Source organism: Triplophysa rosa, linkage group LG11 (assembly GCF_024868665.1).
Source record: "Triplophysa rosa linkage group LG11, Trosa_1v2, whole genome shotgun sequence".
Classification (NCBI taxonomy): Eukaryota; Metazoa; Chordata; class Actinopteri; order Cypriniformes; family Nemacheilidae; genus Triplophysa; species Triplophysa rosa.
In genome coordinates, this window is record NC_079900.1 from 6,737,618 (window position 1) to 6,758,070 (window position 20,453).

At 39.8% G+C, this 20,453-nt stretch overlaps 1 protein-coding gene across 5 annotated transcripts in view; it reads right to left on the bottom strand.

Annotated features, from left to right (window-relative positions):
* Positions 1–20,453, bottom strand: part of hdac5 (histone deacetylase 5) — a 63,405-nt gene that overhangs the window by 12,295 nt on the left and 30,657 nt on the right. For 3 of the 5 annotated variants that reach the window (XM_057345564.1, XM_057345565.1, XM_057345561.1), the window contains 10 exons: positions 10,422–10,705; positions 10,183–10,327; positions 8,843–8,948; positions 8,424–8,557; positions 6,213–6,344; positions 5,579–5,691; positions 2,524–2,643; positions 2,153–2,393; positions 1,853–2,058; positions 1,479–1,763 (listed from right to left, as the gene is read on the bottom strand). In XM_057345564.1, the coding sequence (XP_057201547.1) occupies positions 1,479–1,763; positions 1,853–2,058; positions 2,153–2,393; positions 2,524–2,643; positions 5,579–5,691; positions 6,213–6,344; positions 8,424–8,557; positions 8,843–8,948; positions 10,183–10,327; positions 10,422–10,705 (1,766 nt within the window). The remainder of the gene's footprint in view (positions 1–1,478; positions 1,764–1,852; positions 2,059–2,152; positions 2,394–2,523; positions 2,644–5,578; positions 5,692–6,212; positions 6,345–8,423; positions 8,558–8,842; positions 8,949–10,182; positions 10,328–10,421; positions 10,706–20,453) is intronic. The other 2 variants (XM_057345563.1, XM_057345562.1) reach the window with 2 other exon arrangements.

A 20,453-nucleotide genomic window follows, 5' to 3' on the forward strand; every position in this document is an offset into this window, starting at 1 on the left:
TGTATGTGTACCATATTCATAAAGCGTAAAGTTACCATTAAATCTACAATTTAGTATTAAATTGGTATTTAGTTCATCAAATACAATGTCAGTCATCATTTATGGCATTCAAAACCTTCTGCAGAAGGGCAATTCCGCAAAGTTTTTACCAGCGGTTTTTACTATGGTAACAGCACAGATTTTTAACATTTGGTGGTTCAAATACCCATGTGAGATCTCTCTTCAAATTTGTAAAGCATTTGTTTTATTTTAAGTGCATGATTTTTCATAGTCAGGTAAGTGCCATTTTCAGGATTGTCACATCCATAACGCTACATATTCTTCATAAATGGACACATGAATATTATTATAAAGTAACTATTTTATGTTCTATAAAGAGGCATCCCTTCTCCATTCATTGGGTATTATTGCTTCAGGATTGTGCATTTTATTTTACAGAAATCCTACAAAGTTTATCGTCTCACAAAAACCGCGTCCTATTTTTGTCACATCCATAACGCATGTTTATTTCCCTTTTTTAAATATAATTTTTTTCATAGACTGACATTTTTTGATGTTTAGACTCTATCACAAGGGTTCAGTAAAATATAAACAGATGGTTCAATATAATCGTAACAAATTCCTTCTCTGAGCATTTTTATGTCACGTCCATAACGCAAAATGTCACGTCCATAACGCTGGAATTGCCCAGAACAGAAAAAAGATATTTTGAGAAATGTCTCAGTGGTTTTGTCTATACAGTGGAAGTCAATGGGGGTCAATGTTGTTTGGCCACCAACATTCTTCAAAATATCATCTTTTGTGTCTTGCAGGTTTGGAATAACGTGAGGTGAGTAAATGATGAAATAGGGAACTATCCCTTTAAGAACTACTGATGCAGTGATGGTCATATAAAAACCCTAAATGAGCTGCACAAGGAACTTCCAGCCATGCAAGTCGAATCTATACATAGCAATTCAGGATTCATTTATATCTCTCTTCCCCCTTCAGCATCCAGTGGTGAGTCACTCGTGGGAGGCAGAGAAGAGAGCAATCTTCCTCTTTAATCCCTCTTTTTCAGGGGGTGAAAAAGCTGCAATTGCTCTCGTTGAGAGGGAAACCCTCGATCTCCCGTCACCGAGCCCCCGCATATGCGTCCCAACACTCATCGTATACCTGCCCACACACTTAAGCCCCCGAGAAGAGCGGCGACAGCCAAGACTTCGGATGGATCTGAAAAGTTGCTTTTAGTTTGACGAGGATTTAAACAATAAAAACAATATTGCTGGGTTATTCGCGTGCATAGGTTTTGGGGTATGAGTCACTTTTAATTTGCTGACTGAAACTCGCTAGACAATGAAGTGCAAAATAGAAAGCGGCTGAGGACAAATATAGAACGCTAGATGCACTGGTCATCAATGTAAAGGTGGACACAAAAAAAGAACAGTGGATGACAAAATAATAATAGAAAAACAGATGAGAAGCAACATTCTTCTCACCTGGCCATAGGGGGTGCCCTCTTCATCGCATTCCCTTAGTTCAATTGCATCGTCTTCATCGTCATCTTCCTCTAAGTCACTTTCTGTGCTTTCTCCCTTTAAAGGGACCAGTCTTTCCGACGGGGGCGTGGTCTCACCGGAGCTTTCTTTTTGTAGCCCCTCCCTAACGTGATCGAGCCCCTCCCCACGCTCCTCCTGCATCTCTGCAGTTTCCGTGAGCTCCTCCTCCGTCTCTTCTGGGTGAGTGGGAGGCTGTCGTGGAAGCTCCGCCCCTTTGGAGAGGATCTGAAGGAAGTTAACAAATCTTATTAAACAGTCAAAACGGAATTGAACAGTTAGCCGATGGTCAAATGTCTCATTATAGCGCCCTCTACCTTATTGAGCTGGTAGTGCTTCTGTTTCTCTAGGAAGTGCTGGTGTTGCTGTTGCATTACGAGGTGTTGCAGGGCCTGCGGAGTTTGCGGTAGGGGCGCCGACTGCGTGCGGCTCAGTGGCCGGTGCCTAGGCAGCTTATTAACCGTGCGCATGCTGTTGGAAACCCGCTCGCCGGTCACCAGCGGAGACTGTCCGTACATGGGAACTATAAAAATACAGTAAGAAGGACAAAAGGTGTGAACATTGCTAAATCATAGAGGGGTACAGGAAACACGCAGTAGCTACGTTCAAGTGTGTACCAGCGAGAAGCGCGCTCTGTTGGCGAGCCTGCTCCAAAAGCAGAACATGCTGGAGCAGCGAGGAATGGCTACTGTGGCTGTTAGGGGCCGAAGGGGCTTCGGAATCGTGGGGCGCACACGCGGGAAGGCACGCCGGCAGGGACGATGTGCTGATGAACTTCCCGATCAATGCCCCACCTTGACGCAAGCTCTGGATGGTCTGCCGCTCCGCTTCCTGCTGGCCACTGAGTTTCTGAGGAGCCTGAAATGAGTTCAGTTTGAAATGTTTCAGGTTGTGAAACTTGACCTGCTTCTCGTAACATCGTAATTTAATCTTGGTTAAAATAAATCTAAAACAAAACAAAGAACGACTCAAGAGAGAGGAAACTCACTGTGATGTGTGCGTTGGCAGGAAGTCCCAGAGAGATGTTGGGCAGAGATGGAGAGGTGTAGAGGCTCAGGGGGCTCGGTGTCCCATCTCCGGTCAAAGACTGATGCAGAGAACGCAACTGCTGCCAGAAGACACAGAGGAGAAGATGTGAATCCCACAGGAAAAACACGAATGCTTTAGACAACAAAACTTAAAGGAAGTGTTCTCTAGGGAAGACTTCACAAACACAGATTCAGTCTCAAATCCTTCATTACTGAACTTTTTTGTGGCAGGAAAAGCACAATGTGCGTATGGATTGTCTGTATTTGAGATTGGATGATGCCACATTGAATAAATAAAAACACTTTCAGTGACAGCATTCAGTACAGTAATACAGTTAAATAAATATGTATACAATATAATCATATTTAAATGTTTATTTGATGTAAATACGTATTTGTATAAAACAAATGTTAATACAATACGTTTTACAATATATATACAATATATAACGAATGGTTTACATAACGTATTCATTCCCATGACATCAAAGGTGTAGAGGACTTTCTCGAACATAAATAAATTATTTTATATTTAAATATTTTAAAATATAATTTGTGACCCTGGATAACAAAACCTTATGCGTCAATTTTTCAAAATTGGGATTTATACATCAATAAATAAGCTTTCCGTTGATGTATGGTTTGTTAGGATCGGCCAATATTTGGCCGAGATACAACTATTTAAAACTCTGGAATCTGAGGGTACAAAAAAATCTAAATACTGAGAAAATCGCCTTTTAATTTGTCCAAATAAAGTCCCTAGCATAGCATATTACTCACAAAAATTAAGTTTTGATATATTTACAGTAGGAAATTTACAAAATATCTCCATGGAACATGATCTTCACATAATATCCTAATAATTTTTGGCATAAAATAAAAAATCGATCATTTTGACCCATACAATGCTTCGTTGGCTATTGCCACAAACATTCCCTTGCTACTGGTTTTGTGGTCCAGGGTCACATTTAACATAATAACTGTTATCTCCTTATATGGGACTCCGAACATTACAGCTATCCATCCATCATTAAACGAGTCATATGACACGGCTGAAACGAATATTATGGTTTGTTGTAGATGTAATGCAATGTGTATACACGATTTAAGGTTTAAAAACGCTGTATTTTCCACACACCGTGCATGTTTGTATCTCCTCTTTGCCCCGCCTCTCTGAAACGCGCAGATTTTTTACAAAGCTCATGGCTCTGAAAAGCGAGGTGTGCTATGATTGGCCAGTTAACCAGTGTGTAGTGATTGGTGGAATACTGCAAGCGTGTGACGGAAATGTAACACCTCTTACCATATTTGGAACATCAGGTTCCAAAGCAATTGTAATGACCTTACTTGCGTATACATTTGGGGCGGTCTTAGTCAAATCATACCACGAAATGACGTACATTTGCGGGGGTTTGGTTACACATATAAAAACATATAGTTTAGCTTCGGAAAACTATTAATACAGCTTGTTTATAACTTTCAGTAGTAACTAAAAATAATAAAGCTTTTATCATGCAACTCCATGATAGCTGTGAATTCACAAACACACTTTTGATTGTATATGATCCAAGACATTCACAAATTGTTCTCTTAATTTCAACCAAACCTCATTCATAGTCAGCTAGATAACATTATCTTTGTGACATTTAAGCAAAAGCAAGCAATGTTCAATACGCCACAGAAAGTTTGCAAGGTATAAAAACACATACATAATCCAATCATGTAAAATTTTTGACAACGCGGCGCTGGATCAACATGGCAAGTAACAGCATCCGATTTCCTGTTCAATACAGCCCAATTCAAACAGACATTTATGGTCACTCAAGGCTTGGTGAGGCCCACTTAACAGAACAAAGATAAAACCAACAGGGTTTCCATTTATTCATTTCTAATTTCTAACCAGTCAAACAGGGAGCTCAGAAAAAAGAGGTGGTGCGTCTGTGTGCTGGTAATGCCATCATCTGACCCCAGACTCGGAGCACAGCCATTACAACAGCCAATGAACAACAACCAATGGATCTGTTTTACAAGGCAACATTTATACATCCCCAAAGACCCAATTTAAGTTTCTCAGTAAAAGTTGTTCATTGAGCCACGTCATTCTCGCTCGGATTCAAAGGTTATGCTAAGAAAAGAAAAAACAAGAATAAGAAAAAGCGACATTTGGAGCACATTACCTGCAGCGGCGATGATGTCAGCACGCTGTTCTCGCATTTATCCATCACTTCTCCTGTGGTTGTATTGCTAGGCTACGGAGGCTTTGGAATAATGATCTATGGTTATTTTTGGGGAGTGGTACATGTTGGACGTAACGAATGAGGTCGTTCTTACATCATCATCGCCGTCACCCATTCAATGGCAGAATGGCAGCAGTCTGGGATTTTTCATTGAGGAACTCGACAGACGCTTTTTTCTTTTCTCTCTCTTTTTTTTATTAATTTCAGCATGACTAATCACAGCGGAAGCAACATTTTGTAAAAGAATGAATGTGAACTTTAACCCCCTTGCTCAGCCCTCCACCCCAATAATTAATCCTAAAGCTAAAAAATGTATTTGCATCTCATTTACTTTTTGCATTTGCTTTTTATTTGGATGCAACCCAAAATAAAAAAATGAATACATTTTGCAACCATGGTATATAAGATCCATTTTAAATCCAACTTTCTCACTCTGTGGCAAGGTTAAGGTGGTCCTTGAGACCCCCAAGCAGCTCCCTGCTGTCCACCCCGAGCTCTAGCATCTTTTCAACACAGCCTAAACCATTCCATCAGACAGCAAACCATCACAACCACCCAAACCCTTAACACTTGTTTTTAAGGATTAGCATGCCAATGTTAGCCAAGGCCACTGAAAGGCATCATACGGGTAGATTGTTTCCATAGAAACAGTGTCATTATCTAGGTGAGGCCAATTTATTGTGTCTTTTTTCATCCCTGCCTATTGAAAAGCAAGGGGAGAGTGAGAACAGCGGACGAGCGAACGTGTGTATGTGTGTGTGTGGGTTGCGTCTCTCACCTCAGCGTGGATGTTTGGGACAGAGCCACTCGAACCGTTCTCAGCGATGGCACTGTTAGAGCTGTTTGGAGAACTGGGTCCCGAGCCAGGAGCGCTGCTGCACATCGAGGACACTAAAACACACACACAAGCACATTTTAGCTGCATCATTGCAACATTTTTTAGTATTAATAAATTGCACCGTGCCTCAAGCGAAAAAAAGTGTAACATATAATGGAATCAAATTTACCTATAGCGAGGTAACAGGGTTGACATCTTTAGAGTTTTATTTCGCAAGCCGTACGCTCAAGATTGTGAAACTGTTAGATGTTTATTTGGAAGAGAATATAATGCCGATATTTCTACAAGTATCTATTTTTAAAACAATCAATTGTTTACCATATAAAATGATGGTAACAGGGTTGACATTGTGCGATTTTTTCTACAACCGAAGTTGGCATCAGCTGTTTTGGATGTTTAACCAGTCTGGATCTTTCAAATAAAACCGACACCAGCTGTTGCATGGTCTAAACTTGTTCCATCTTCTTTTCACCCCGTGTGCCGAGGAGATATTTTGAATTACTTTTATTTTTTAACCTAACCGGAATGACACTGAATAATATGCCTGAGGGTTTCCTTCTCACAAACTGTTTACCTGAGATCTCGATCGCTCTTTTTTTGAAGGTGCTGATCACGGTCCCATCTTTCCGCCTGAGCAGTGGACTGCTTCTCCTCTCGGCCACTTTCTGTTTTAACCGTGAACGTACCTTCAGATTGGGCTCAGAAGCTAAGTGATAAAGAGAGAGACAGAGAAAATATATTTACTAAATGTAAAGTTAACACGAACGGGATGTTGCTGCCACTTTTCTAGGGTGCTGTTGGTGGTTTTTAAGGCGTTGTTATGCAGTCTAAGTGGTTGATCAGTGGCTCGAGAGCCTACTTCCAACCCTCTAGATATTTTGTTTAATATATGGCTCTGGGTCTCATTTTCCATCTGTCCATTAGGTAAAAAATTGTAGGTCTTATCTTTCCTAAATGTGAAACATCTCAATAAGTCGCACAATTTTAAGTATTATGTATTCCGCTCATATTATGTGCCATGACACTAATGGTCAAGTGTTTGTTTAAATTACTGTATAAAAGTACAAGTAACAGTAATAGTGACACATGACATATCAAACACCACTAATGAGGCATTGGAACATTTCTGTGCATCAGCACCATGGACAGCGACGGCTCATCTCTCTCTCTCGCTCATATACACACGTACGCACGCATACAGAGCTAAAGATACAAGCTATATTTACAGCCTGACAATTTGATTCCGGAGATGACGGACCAAATTAACCTAATTGAAATGCAGCCTGATCAAGATCCGTTTGGTTTTTGAGCCGGTTTGTGCATCATGGCCGCAGTAGACATGTAGAGCAGATAAGGGCTTTTAATCCTAATGCTATCAGTGTCTTTAGTGTGGCTTTAATACGATTTAAAATAAAAGTGTGAGACGCGTGGGGTGGAGATACAGCATCTAAGGACACACAGAGACTGAGGTCACTTTATGTAAGAAGTGACTGCTGTCGAGTTTTACCACAACTGTGTTAATATGGAGTAAACGTTTAACAGTTACCTGAGTGCATGAGACGGCATATATCGCGTTATCTGTGCGCTAAAGTCTTTGTTCAAAGCCTGTGTGTGTGTCTATTTACAGACTGTCACTTCTATTAAGGAGACAGCAGTGTAAGTGTGACAGTGTAAGACAGCCGTTTGTAAAAGGCAGATAGCAAATGCTTGTGTGTGTGGGAACACAGACTGGCTGAAACAGTGTGGGTGTATTAGAGTATGGCTGATGGCTATGAGAGTGAAGAGCAGATGACCACAGTGTGTGTGTAGGTCCGCTGTACCGATGACTCATTATGACTCACATCTGCAGAGTTCTCACTGAAAAGTCTCTATCCCTACACACACACCTTACACTACACTCTGTAAAACCTGCGCATACCCCTGCATTGTTATACACGGTCATTCATGAGCAAAAAGAATTACCTCAGATTTAAACACAACTACTACCATATGTGAATGTTATAATTAAAGCCATTAACACTTTACAATGCAGTGACAATTTTACTCGTTAATATAATTGGTTAAACAAAAGAAATAATACGAGTACTCGCAAGACAGTAAAAATGGTGTGAATATAAAAGTAAATGATGCAGGAAAGGAAAAGAAAGCCAGAGGGAATGGGAGATGGAGAAAAGGGAGACCCAGCTGACATTTGTCTTCATCTGCCCGTGTTCCCGTCACCTGGTCTATTTGCTCAAATGACGACTGGCCGGCGGACGCCACCATCTTTTGTATCACAAGCCAGTTGGGAATTCATCCAACTGAGCTCAGTGCAGCTTTATCCACAGGCTGCCTCAACAAATAAAGTACATTTCTGTCTGGAATTTTACAGTATTGTGAATTTTTCTGCAAACAATCAATTATTCGACCCTTATGTCATTCCAAACCTGTATGACCTTCTTTCTTCTGCAGAACACAAGAGAAGCTATTTTGAAGAACGTTGGTAACCAAACAACTTTGACCCCCACTGTCGTCCATTGTGTGGACACAAAACCACTGAGACATTTCTCTAAATATCTTCTTTTGTGTTCCACAGAAGAAAGCGTCATATACAGGCATTTAGGGTAAATGAATGATGACAGAATTCATTTTGGGGGGAATTATCGCTTTAAAAAGTCAGTTATCTACGTTCAAATGCCTGATCAGTTTATCATCACAGTAAACCTCTGAAATGACAACATTTCTTGCACAAACACACCTGCACACAAATACCCACACTATCAAAAGTAACAGCATGTATACTCACCGGTCTTACGCAGAGGAAAGTCATCCTTGCCCTCGTAGGCTCCCAGCAGTGAAGGGAGTTTGTAGGAGGGGGGTGTTCCTGGTGTGTTGCTCTGCGGAGGGGATCTCTGCTCCAGGGACGTATGGTGAGCCCCCCTACAAACACACACACACACACACACACACACACACACACACACACACACACACACACACACACGCTCAGCCATCGCAATTTCATAACCCGAGTACCAACGAGGCCCATTAACAGCTTAATGTAGCGTGATGTAATACAAGCGCGCTCATAACACCAGCAGATTCACATTATGCAGCAGAAACCTACTTTCTTGAGTCTGGTAACTTAATTTAAAACAAGTTTTGAAAATGGAGCACTGTGAATTCAGGTCTAAGGGTGAGAATGTGTCAGATTCAGGCTCTCACCAGCACTTCTGAGAGAAGGAATGGTTGAGTCCACCAGGACCGGGTTCCTTTTTGCTCAGCAGGAACTCTTGCAGCTTCAGTTTGACCTCAGTGCTGGCTATGGCACCTGAGAGGGAAGAACGGAGTGAGCAAACAGGAGGGATTTGTGTTTGGAGAAAAAAGTAGACTCTTCATCTATGGTATTGTGGGAGTAGGGTGGCGCAACAAATAATACTTCATTTGTGGCTGCACAATATATCGAAATAATCGGAATATCATATTGCAATGGTTTGCAATAACCACGAGTGCACAAATGCAATTACAGCATTATCACGTCGCATATCGTACGATGCATTATGTAGCAAGTTTTCACATTTTTCTTTTTCAAAATTGTACAGCCCTGTTGCTTTGACACATTGAGTCATGTTTGTTTTAAAGTTATCTATAATAATCACACTGTTACTTTATGTAATAAGTAGCAAGTTGGCATGAAAAAACATGTTTTCTATCACACCCCAATTCTCGTTGCTATGCAGTCGCTAGGGTGTGTTAAGTGGATGCTTTCTGGTTCAGGCCAAAACAGCACTAAGCCTGGCTAACGATTTTGCTTTTTTTTGTTGCCAATTTTTACATCCGTCAAGTTAAAAAACACCTGACCTCAATAAGCCAAGGGCTGCAAATTTACAAGATAATAAGGGTAAAACGTTCATAGCTGGTTCTCCTGGGGTTTGACTTGGATGTTGATCAAGTTTTTGTGTAAATTTATATTTTTTACAGATTTAAATGATGATTAATAACTTTAAACTCCCCCTCTCAAGTGATTGTAATACTTATTTTTTTTTATCATTCACAGCTATAGCACGAACAAATCTAGACTAGACAGTTTGTTAAGAGGTTTGTTCCAATCCAAATCTCTAGTATTACCAATAATAGTGACGTGATGCTTGCTTTAGCAAGTCCCATTAATAACTATATTTAGCTAAATAACAGAATGTTTTTGTGTACATAAAATGCCTGTTTTATGTGGTATGGCTGCTGTAATGAGGTGTTTGCATGCTCTGACTTAAAAAATGCATCTGGCATTTAGTAGAAAGCGTCCCGTGGAGAGCACTGGACATTTTCTAGCTTGCTTAAAGTATGTTCGTTTTGTGACTCAAAAAAGCCTAGTTGTGCATTATGCTGTTTGTAAGGACAAATAACGAAGGATATAAATAAGAGAGCAATTGCTGTGCCTAAGAAAATTAATAAGAATATCTATTGGGTGATAAAAAGTGCTTTGTTAACGTGAGTTAACAGGAAATGAGGTCATGGTGACTACATGTGTATAGATGACTAATAAACTGATGAAGTGAGACACATACTCTCCTTGCCCTTTTCTTTGTTTCGTAGCATGATGAGCTGCTGTTCCAATCTCTGTTTCTCCAACTCTTCGTGACGCTGCTGCTCCAGCTTCCTCTTCTGCTCCAGCTCCTGTTGACGCTTGGCTGCGAGGATCTCCTGCTGCTGCTACCCGAGAACACACCAGAGGAGGTCAAGGGTCAAAGTTTAAGGTGTGTACAGAGACGTGGAGTTCCACACAAATAAACATCACGGGTCCTACCTTCAGATGTTCCTGTAGCTGCACTTCATGTTGGCGCGTCAAAACCTCATGCTGTTTCTGGAACTCGGCGAACAGCAGCTGTTTCTGGAGCTCCTGCTGCTGTTTGAGCAAGAGGAGCTCGTGTTGAAGCTGTTTTTCCCTCAGCGTCGGGTCCACGGCGCTCAGAGCGTTCAGACGAGGGTCCGTACGCAGGTCCACCGGTCCTCCGCTACCTCCGCTCTGATCTCCACCACCTCCTACCGGGCTCTGCATCCCAGAGGGCAGCAAGGTCTTCACATCCACGGCTGAAGAGAGAGATGGTAGAAGTTTAGAGAACTTGATAAGCTCTTAAAATCTTAAAGAAATAAATATGTCGTCATGATTTATTCACACTCATGTCATTCAAAATGATTTTTGCTTCTGTGGAACAAAAAAGAAGATATTTTGAGAAATGTCTCAGTGGTTTTGTGTTCATACAATGGGGTGAGCTGTCCCTTTAATAAAGAGTGTACTTTCAGGACCGCACAGATGATAATAATAGTTTCCCAAAAACATCAATCATCCCTTGATCCCAGTTTCCTGTCTTTCAGGATTTGTTTGGAAAAACAGGTAGTCACACCACTGCTTAAGGTAGAAGCTAAATCGCTTAAACAAACCGAACAATGTTTTGGAAACGAAAACAATGTTTACAGTCTTTAACACTGTTGAAATATTACCGCTGCTCCCTGATCCCATCCTACTTTAAAATGGAAGGCCAAACTGGACGAACTATAGTTACTTCTTGATCCAATGAAATTTGAACACTTCAAACCAAAGCAGAACACAAACTGCAGCAAAAACACTCCTAGAGTACACAACGGTCAGAGGTTTCGGTTGTTGTTTGCAGAGGGTCACCTCAAACCTGTTACCCGTCTCTTGCCCTACTAAAATCCTCAAAATAGTATGTTGACACTTGAACTTACAACTTGTTTAGAGCAGCAGGCTTGGGTGTTTCCGACAGGGCGCACCTATGACGTGCCCAGAAACGTTAGGTTGGCATTTGTCTTTGCCCATCCATGTAACTTGCTTTACGTGCACAAATGTCGACTGCCACCATGTTTTATATCACAAGCCAGATGGGAATTCATCCAACTGAGCTCGAACCAGTTTTATCCATCAAGGTCAAAACATCTGAAAAAATACTAAAACTGTCTTACAGTTCACAGGTTGGCGTTGCAAAAAGCACCCATGGCTGACTGACAGAAGGGCAGTAGCATGGTTAAAGGTTTATAGTTACAGTATACAACCTAAAGGAGGTCAAGGTAATGCCCTGGATTATCACAATCCTAAAAGCAGCCAAACAGCTTTCTCTCACTTTCTCTTTTCAAAGAGTATCCCTCATAATACCAATATTACCACTGGATAGAGGACGATGGTTTTGGTTTTTCAACAAGTATTAAAAAGAAAGAGAACACTTGATCTTTTAAACATTATCTGTGTTTCTGCAATATGAAAAACAACATCATTTGGATAATACCATGACGTTATACTTCATCTCAAACACACCATATTACTGCTTTTAAGTATGCACTGTTGTGTACGCCACGACGCAGGGGGTCGCACAGAATACATTAACCCACATGTCACTCAGCTTCTGCTGTCGCCCGGCTCGCCCTCCCCGCGACGGCTAAAGTTGACCAACAGGCTAATGATCCGGTTACTTTGCTGGATGCCTGACCGAAGCGTTCGGCTTACGTGAAAATCAGATTACTCAATCTTTATCAGTCAGAAGCTAAATATAGTCTTCCGCACACCCTTAGGCCGATTGACTGTGTCAAGCCTTTGACGTCAGTGCTTGGCCATCCGAGGTCGCCCAGGCTACTGCTCCTGTTACGGACCACATGAGCAGATTTCCCTAGATATCTCATAGCCAGAAGATGAGGGTGCTTCTCATACAGTACAAATCAGTGGATTTTGTTGATCAAGTGGCCCAGAAGGTCCCATTAGAGTTAATCAAGCACCCTGTCGATAATTGATGAGATTACGGGTGAATTCTACTTGAAAGTGGGCATTGCTATAGAAGCCTACTCACTTTGAAAGATAGAGCACTTGAAGTGAGTACTATAAAGGGTTCAGGGAATGCGTTAGTTTGGAACAATCCTACGTGAAGAACATCCCACCAATTTATTCTGTGTTCGTTTGACACAATGTTTAGAAAGAAAAAGATTGACCCTGATGTGAACCATAATTCTTATAGCACCTTGTGGAGTTCACGACTCTTTGCCACACTTGTCATATTTAATGGAAATATGACATTTCTTAAGTAAAATATATATACAGTATATATATATGTGTGTGTGTGTGTATACAAGTACCTATATGTTATATGATTTTCCTATTTTAATACTTTATTTTGATATATGATTTTATATATCCCCCTTTTGTGCTAAAATGCTTTCTGTAGAGCTGCTTTGCAAAAATGCACATTGTGAGAAACGCTATTTAAATAAAATGAATCAATTGAAAATGAATTAGAATACTATCTTGATAATGTATGATTACAAAAGACAAGATTGTTGGGGCAGTTAAAATGCTTGCAATAAATATTGCATCTGCAATTCAAATTTAATTGTATTTGCATAATGTTTGGTTTTTACAACCAAGAAAACTAAGTGACCAAGAAAAATCTAAGGAAGGATTTTACTGATAGTTGTCTGGTACTTATTTAAAATTAGAATTTTAATCTGTAGAATTTAAAATTACGTAAATTTATGAAGAGTTCATTTGCAAAAACGAATAACTCTTCAAAAATGTTCAAAAATCATTTTATTGATTGTGCATTTCGATTACTATCAATCAAACTGCAGTTTGAAAAAAATAAAAATAAAACATGGTAACATTATAAAAACGTGATTTTTGAACTGAGTTTTTGAAAATAAACTCTATATTAAATCATGTCAAGTATTTCCCATGACATAAAAGAATGAAACAAAACTTTATTCAATAGCCAGTCAATGTTTTGTATTGCATGTTTGTCGGTAGTGTCGTGTTCACACAGCAGCTCATCACATCAGTCCAAACAGAACATCTGTAGTGACAGACTCCTACATCCCAAAGGAACTCCTCTGAGGTGTTAATTAGCAAGCATAGGGACCATTAAAGACAGCGTTCCTATTAACTCCCAAAAAGACAACAGCAATTCTATCACATCTTACGCCTTTCCTTTTTCAAACATCGTGTCCAGTTTAATTACATCCCTCCCTCAAATTACTGGTTATTCGTGAAGAAGCTTTTTAAAGCTGAAAGGTGGAGATGAAAAACACATTAAGTACAAGAAAGGAAAAAGGGAGGTTCTCTCGGATGAGAGGCTTTGAGGAAGTCCTCAGTGTGGAGGTGGGGCAGAGACTGAGGGGGTTTCCAGGCAATTTCCTTTGGGGAGACTGACTGATTATTGCAGTGCTCACACACACACACACACACGTGCGCAAAATGGTATAAGAATCAAGCATGCAAAGACATTGTGTACTCACACACACACACTGCACAAAGCATTTCCTTAATCTGTTTTTTTGTTACTATTATATGCGATAATAATTAAACATTAATGAAACAAGGCAGAACTATAGCTTTAGAAAATATACTTCGCAATAAGTTTACATCTAAAAACAACCCGAAATATATATCAATAGAATAAGAAAATACATTTTGAGATCATTTTCGCTGAGATATTGTTTGAAAACAAGCCTTATAATGACACGTGTACACACAACAATGGACTAAATTTGACTAAACATTTCGTTTACAGATGACATGTTGTCACAACAACCCTGTAATAAAACATAGCATTATGCTGCATTAAGCATGCCAGGCCAGTAGTTGGCGATGTCACTAAAGAATATTGAAACACGTAATGCGCATGACATCACCGTTTGCACACATTTTCTGTGCTTAACACAGAGAAAATAACAGTATTGTTTTCAATCCCGTTTTCAAAGGTTTTCGTTTTCAGGTTCCCAAAATGTCGCTAAAATGCAATAAAAGTTTTTAGTTTCAAAAATGTTGATATTTCTATGAAAAACGAGAAAAATACCACACACACTTTTTCTCGGTGCATTTTCCTTGGTGCCAGAATGCTGATATTCAGATGAGGACAATGGCGGAAACAGTAAAAGCATCTCTTCAGAGGTACTTAAAGTGCATTAAAAAAAGAGGTAAGAGCATTGTAACCTGAAAGGGTGAAAATAAAAGTGAGAAAGAGAAAGTGAGAGAGCAGGAGAGGAAGCTCCTCATCAAATATAAAAGAAGGCGTTGAATAAGTATTGGTTGAGGCCGGACGATAAAGAGACGAATGTAAGACAGAACAAGTCAAATAAAGTAAATGGTGTTTGGAGAAATACGCAGGACTAATCAATGAAGTGTCTGGATGGAGTCCACCGAATGCTTCAGTAGCCAGATTTACCTCTCATCAGATTATATCGTACTCTGTGGATTACACTAATCGCCTGCAGGAATGGCCAGAAATAGCTCCCTATAGCACTCCGTGCCACTGGTTTTACAAACTGGTGCCTGTGTGTGTTTATCTACACTTGATCCACTTATGCAGTATTTATCTTAAATTTGTTTGTAAGCAGTTGGGTAAGAACAGTTCCTAGCATAACTACTGTAAGTGTTAAATCAGGTCTGGTTCTAACACAACAAGGGTTCACAAAGCAATCATTTTGTGAAACTGATATTCTTTTTTTAATAAATCAACATACATATTTAATGTAAAATAATAATAATCTTCACACACACATATATATATATATACAGTACACATATACACACACACACACACACACACACACACACATATATACATACACATATACACATAAGAGTTTGGTTCCAAAATGAGGTATCTCTAAAATCATGTTTTTTATGATGTTATGATGTTTTTCTTGTGTTTTATTGTGTTAGTTAAGGCTAAAATACACTACAAGACTTTTGCTCAGATTTTGCCCAGATTTTCAGTCTGGACTTGTTGCAGAAAGTCTGTGCCAGTCTGCAGATTTGATCAGTTGTGCTTCTATCTGATACTTTCAAAAAGTCTGCAAGTGTATGGTGTCTAGTTAAAAAAAAAAATCTGTTCAGATTTTAAAAGTCTTGTAGTGTATTCCAGCCATTAGTTGTATTTTTTTAGTTATTTTGGCTTAAATCAAAACAAAACAACTGCAGTTTGATTGATATGAATTGGAATGCACAATAAAAAAAATATGATTTTTTTTAAACAGAGTTATATCATTTTGGAACCAAACTCCTCATATATAAGTATACTGTGTGTGTGTGTGTGTGTGTGTGTGTGTGTGTGTGTGTTTGTGTGCGTGCGTGCGTGCGTGCGTGCGTGAGAGCACACATTTAAGATAAAGGAGAGACATGTGGACATACTGCCAGACATGTGTGTGTGTGTGTGTGTGCGTGCGCGTGCGTGCGCGCGTGCGCGCGTGTCCTACAGTATGTATGTACTATAAGTGAAGTGTGTGCATTGTCATGATGAATGAATTAGAGCATATATATATAGAGTATATACTGTGTATATATATACTGTAGTTTATTTAAAAACGTTTTTAAAGACACGAAATAGCATGAAATTGATAATGATATTGTCTTCTGCATTTGCACTTGATAGTGCATCTGTCAAACTATAGAGAAAATATATTGACATTCTCTAGATTTTACAGTGCACAAGCTTTATTTATTTAAACAAGATTAGTTTTTATGAGAATATTTATTTACCCTTAAACAATGTTATTTCTACCATAAGCAACATTATTGTTTTTTAGTATACAGTAAAACCTCCATATACAAATTATTATTATTAGTTTTTTGGCTCAGTATTACGTGGCACAGTAGTCTCTGTACTAGTAAAATGTTCTGTAAAATCTGTCCATCATTTCCAGTTCTCCTCTAAACACTTCCCTGCACCTCTACTTACAACTGTGTACTACCAAAACCACAGCAGTCCATCTCCTACTGAAACCCTATCTTTTTATAGCTGGCTCATGGGTAGACGTCTATCACATTAAACCACTCATATGGCATTTTGTTTGATATTTGGGTCAAGAACGACAAATAAAACCCATTGTTTCCTTTTATCTTCTGAGCTGTGTATTGAAATGGCTGCCGTGTTTTCAATGAAGCAGTGGGTCTTTCCTGGTCTCCCACTCTTCCTCTCCTTCCTCTACACCTTCTCCTCTTCATCCACCCCCACCCAGTCTTCCCCTTCACTCCCAGAAGAGATTAAACACAAGCAGCGACAGAACACAGTCTGCCTGCGAAAAGCGCAGTTATAAATAGCGCTGGATTAATAATGCTCTGGGGGGAGCGGAGCGCGAGGGGTGGGGATGGGGGGCATGCTGCGCTTTAAAAGTGAGCGAATCTATTTTAGGATTCGCTACATTTCGAGGCTGCTCTCTGCGCGTCTCCCTCGTTCCATTTTCTTCATCGTGCCGTTCCCTCACTCCTATCTTAAATCGATGTTACATACAACGTTGTGGCGTTTCTTTTGCAGAGATGACCTTTGACCAGAGGAGCATCAGGCAATAATATGTGATGAAAGCCCTGCCCCGTTTAGAGCAACGACAGTTCAGGTTCAGTTCAAGGACATCAACTGATGTAAACAGCATCAAACTTATAATCACAATAAATTACAGAATATTACCAAAGTGCTGCGGTTTTAAGTCAAAGCAGAAAAGAGAATACAGAACCTCCTAGTCGGAAAAAATACTTGACATCTAACTGAGAAATCCTGCGGGAGTTTGTTCCTCACGGCAGCGAGAACTTCCTGCCCTCCACTTCTCGCTCCTGAAGGGCTGCCCTTTTGTTTTCAGAACTCTGTTGAAAGAGAAACTTACAGCTGACACAATTTGCTGACACCATTCCCCCCCCCCTTCATCTCAGCCACGGGAGCTTTATTTGAGCAGAAAGTGTGTGGTGCAGAGACAAAGAGAACAGACATGCAGAATGTATGTATACGTTTGATATTAGGGATAACGTACACAAAAAAAACCCAAACAACGTCATCATGTCCATTTTACATCACATATTAATAAAAGAAATGAAGCAACTATGCGAGAAATAAGACAAATAAAAAATAAAGAAAATGTAGAAAGTTTATGACAGGTCAGTGACATTGGAATTTCCCAGCTTAAATTAGAATTTTATAAAGATATCTGATTTACAATGTGATAATATTGTTAAACTGAAATATCAGTTATTTTTATTCTACATACATATTTTATACAAAAAAAGATCAGAAAGTAATTTGGCTAAATCATCCAAGTAAATCCGCAAAAAAATGGAAGTGCTTTAGGTCAAAAAACGTACTGATAAACTTTAAATAAACTATATCAACTAAATTTTAAAACTCATTGGGGAAAAAATGTGACCATGCATTGCAATTTGATAGAACTTTCAAATCCTTAAATTAATAAATATGATAAAAATTATATATATAATATTAAATATTTCTATAAAAATAATATATATATATATTCATAATAATTGTTTATGTATTATATTTTTGATATTTTCTTTTTTTTTATTTATATGTGTATTACATCACATATTATTACAAGTTCTAAATAAATATATTAAATGTATTGTGCATTCCTATAAGAGGAAAAAGAGAAAGTATAAAGCGCATGTGCATATGAGAGAGAAAAAGAAAGAAAGAAAGAGAGCGAGTGAGGCTAAGGACGCCAATGTGGAACCTCAAGGACAGTCATTAATAAATGTGCTCGCGCTCCCCTCTGTTCCACAGAAGCTCCTCTGTTGTTCGCTTTGGGACACAGCGGTGAATCATGGGACGTGTTTCCCCTTACGCAGATACAAACTGCTGGATGAGATCTTGCAGGCTTGTGATATATTAAAACAGAGGAGCGTGCGCATAGCCAGCCAAATTTGTACTATAAATCGACATTCTCTGAGGCCGATTATCAAATCTCTTTTAAAAAACAATTTGCATTACAACCCCACAGTGGTTTGCCGTCAAATAAAATCTGTCAGTGGAAACTCCACTACAATGAGGAAATAATCACTTCGAGACAGAAGCGGCATCAATCAGTTAGGACTTTAGTGCACGGCTGACGTTTTTTTCTGAACGCGGTCATTCTTTTCCTTCGAACGTGCTCCGTTTTTATACGTTGTGGTGGACATTGATTTTTCTGCCTTTTTGATGGAAACGGCCTCCTGCGTCCGCGGTCTCCAATCTATTATTTGAGTTCTACGGGTTTCTTCTACCATCCCCTGTTTAAAAGTTTATTTTGCCCGGCTTACGTCATGGCTATTTTCTTCAGCAAGGGTACACACCAGCTACGCTTTAGAGAAACGAGGGAGATGGAAAGTGAGAGAGAGAAAGAGAGAAAAAAACATGAATATTGCTTTCCAGAAATAGCACACGACGGAGTGCGGTAGGCTGCCCTGTCAAATCTGTTCTGCTTCCTCTCCTTGTTAACAGCACATAGATGAGCGAGAGTGAGAACAGGGGGTGGTGGGGCGGGATATAGAGAGAGTGTATCAAATAAAGTCGATCAGATCCAGCCGATGGGTTGGCAACATTGGAATTGTGGAGACCAAAGGAGTGCAGGTATATCTTTTGTGCCAGATTTGAAGTTGGTATAGGAAGTCCCAAAAAGCCAGCGTGATTCATTACCCCCAGGAAGCTCCTATGCCTTGGCAGGCCTGAAAAAGGGGGTAGGTCCCCACGTCCTGGGAAAACGAGAAACCAGCAGCAGATCTTTGGTAGCAGCCCAAAAAGAACAAACTGCAAAGAAGTGAGAGGGTGAGGGGGGTTTGCGGTACTGCCATGGCTTTCGCACCACAGGATTTAAGTTTATTCTGCCTCTTGATTCATAAGACGATGACGTCAATAAAAGTGGATAATTACGCTGATGTAAGTTAACATTTGCCGGTTAATTGTCGATTCGTTCACGTCACAAATGCTGAATGGTGCTTTTTCAATTCCAGCAAGAGGACATAAAACCCGGAGGCTCATTTTCTATTTTTGTCCCCTTTTAAATGTGGAGCGCAGACGAACAGGGAAAAGTACATTTTTTATTTTGTAGGTAACACGTAACTAATATTTCATAGTCGAAAAGTTGTGCAAAAACCGACTAAAGAACTAACTAAACTACTAACTAAAACTACTAACTAAAGTCTGCCGGGTGGGTAAGACACAAAAGTGTTTTGTCATAAACTAAAAAAGTCATCTGGGGTCAATGCACTGTGAATTAAAGGGATAGTTCACCCAAAAATGAAAAATCTGTCATTTACTCACCCTCTTGTCATTTCAAACCTTTTACGACTTTCTTCTGCACAACACAAAAGAAGATGTTTTGAAGAATGTTAGTAACCAGACAATGGCGGTACCCATTGACATGCATTGGTTTTGTGTCCATACAATAGAAGTGAATGGGTCCTGCCATTGTTCGGTTACCAGCATTCTTCAAACAATCTTATTTTGTGTTCTGCAGAGGATAGAAAGTCATTTAGGTTTGAAATGAGTAAATGATGACAGAATTTTCATTTGTGGGTTCTTTCATTCCTTTAATCACTTTAATTCCAAATTTATTTGGCCATTTCAGTTTATTTCACAAAGTTAATGACACGAAGCTGCACAAAAGCCAAACCCGCCAAACACAGCTCTTCCTAGTGAACGCATGGCAGTGAACTTGGGCGGCAAACTCCATTTCCCATCACCCCCCTTCTTTGCCCACCAGTCCAAAACAGTGTCCCATTCACCAGCGAAACCTCCACCAATCATACTGTGAGCTGCATGTGCCTAACCGCCGTTCCTTAGGGCTCTGGTTCAAATGGGACAACCTTTCATGAGCTGGAAAAAAGCGAAGAAGAAGAAGAAGCCACATGCAAAGCATAAACATTCAGACGATGAAATGTCATCGCTAAGTAGCAGGCTGAGTGCCGGCCACTGTTTACAGGTTCTATAAATGCACCAGCATTGACGTCAAACGCTTGCATGAGAGGAATGTTGTTTTCTGGGTAAACTTCAATGTGTGGTGCGGAATTCATCTCGCG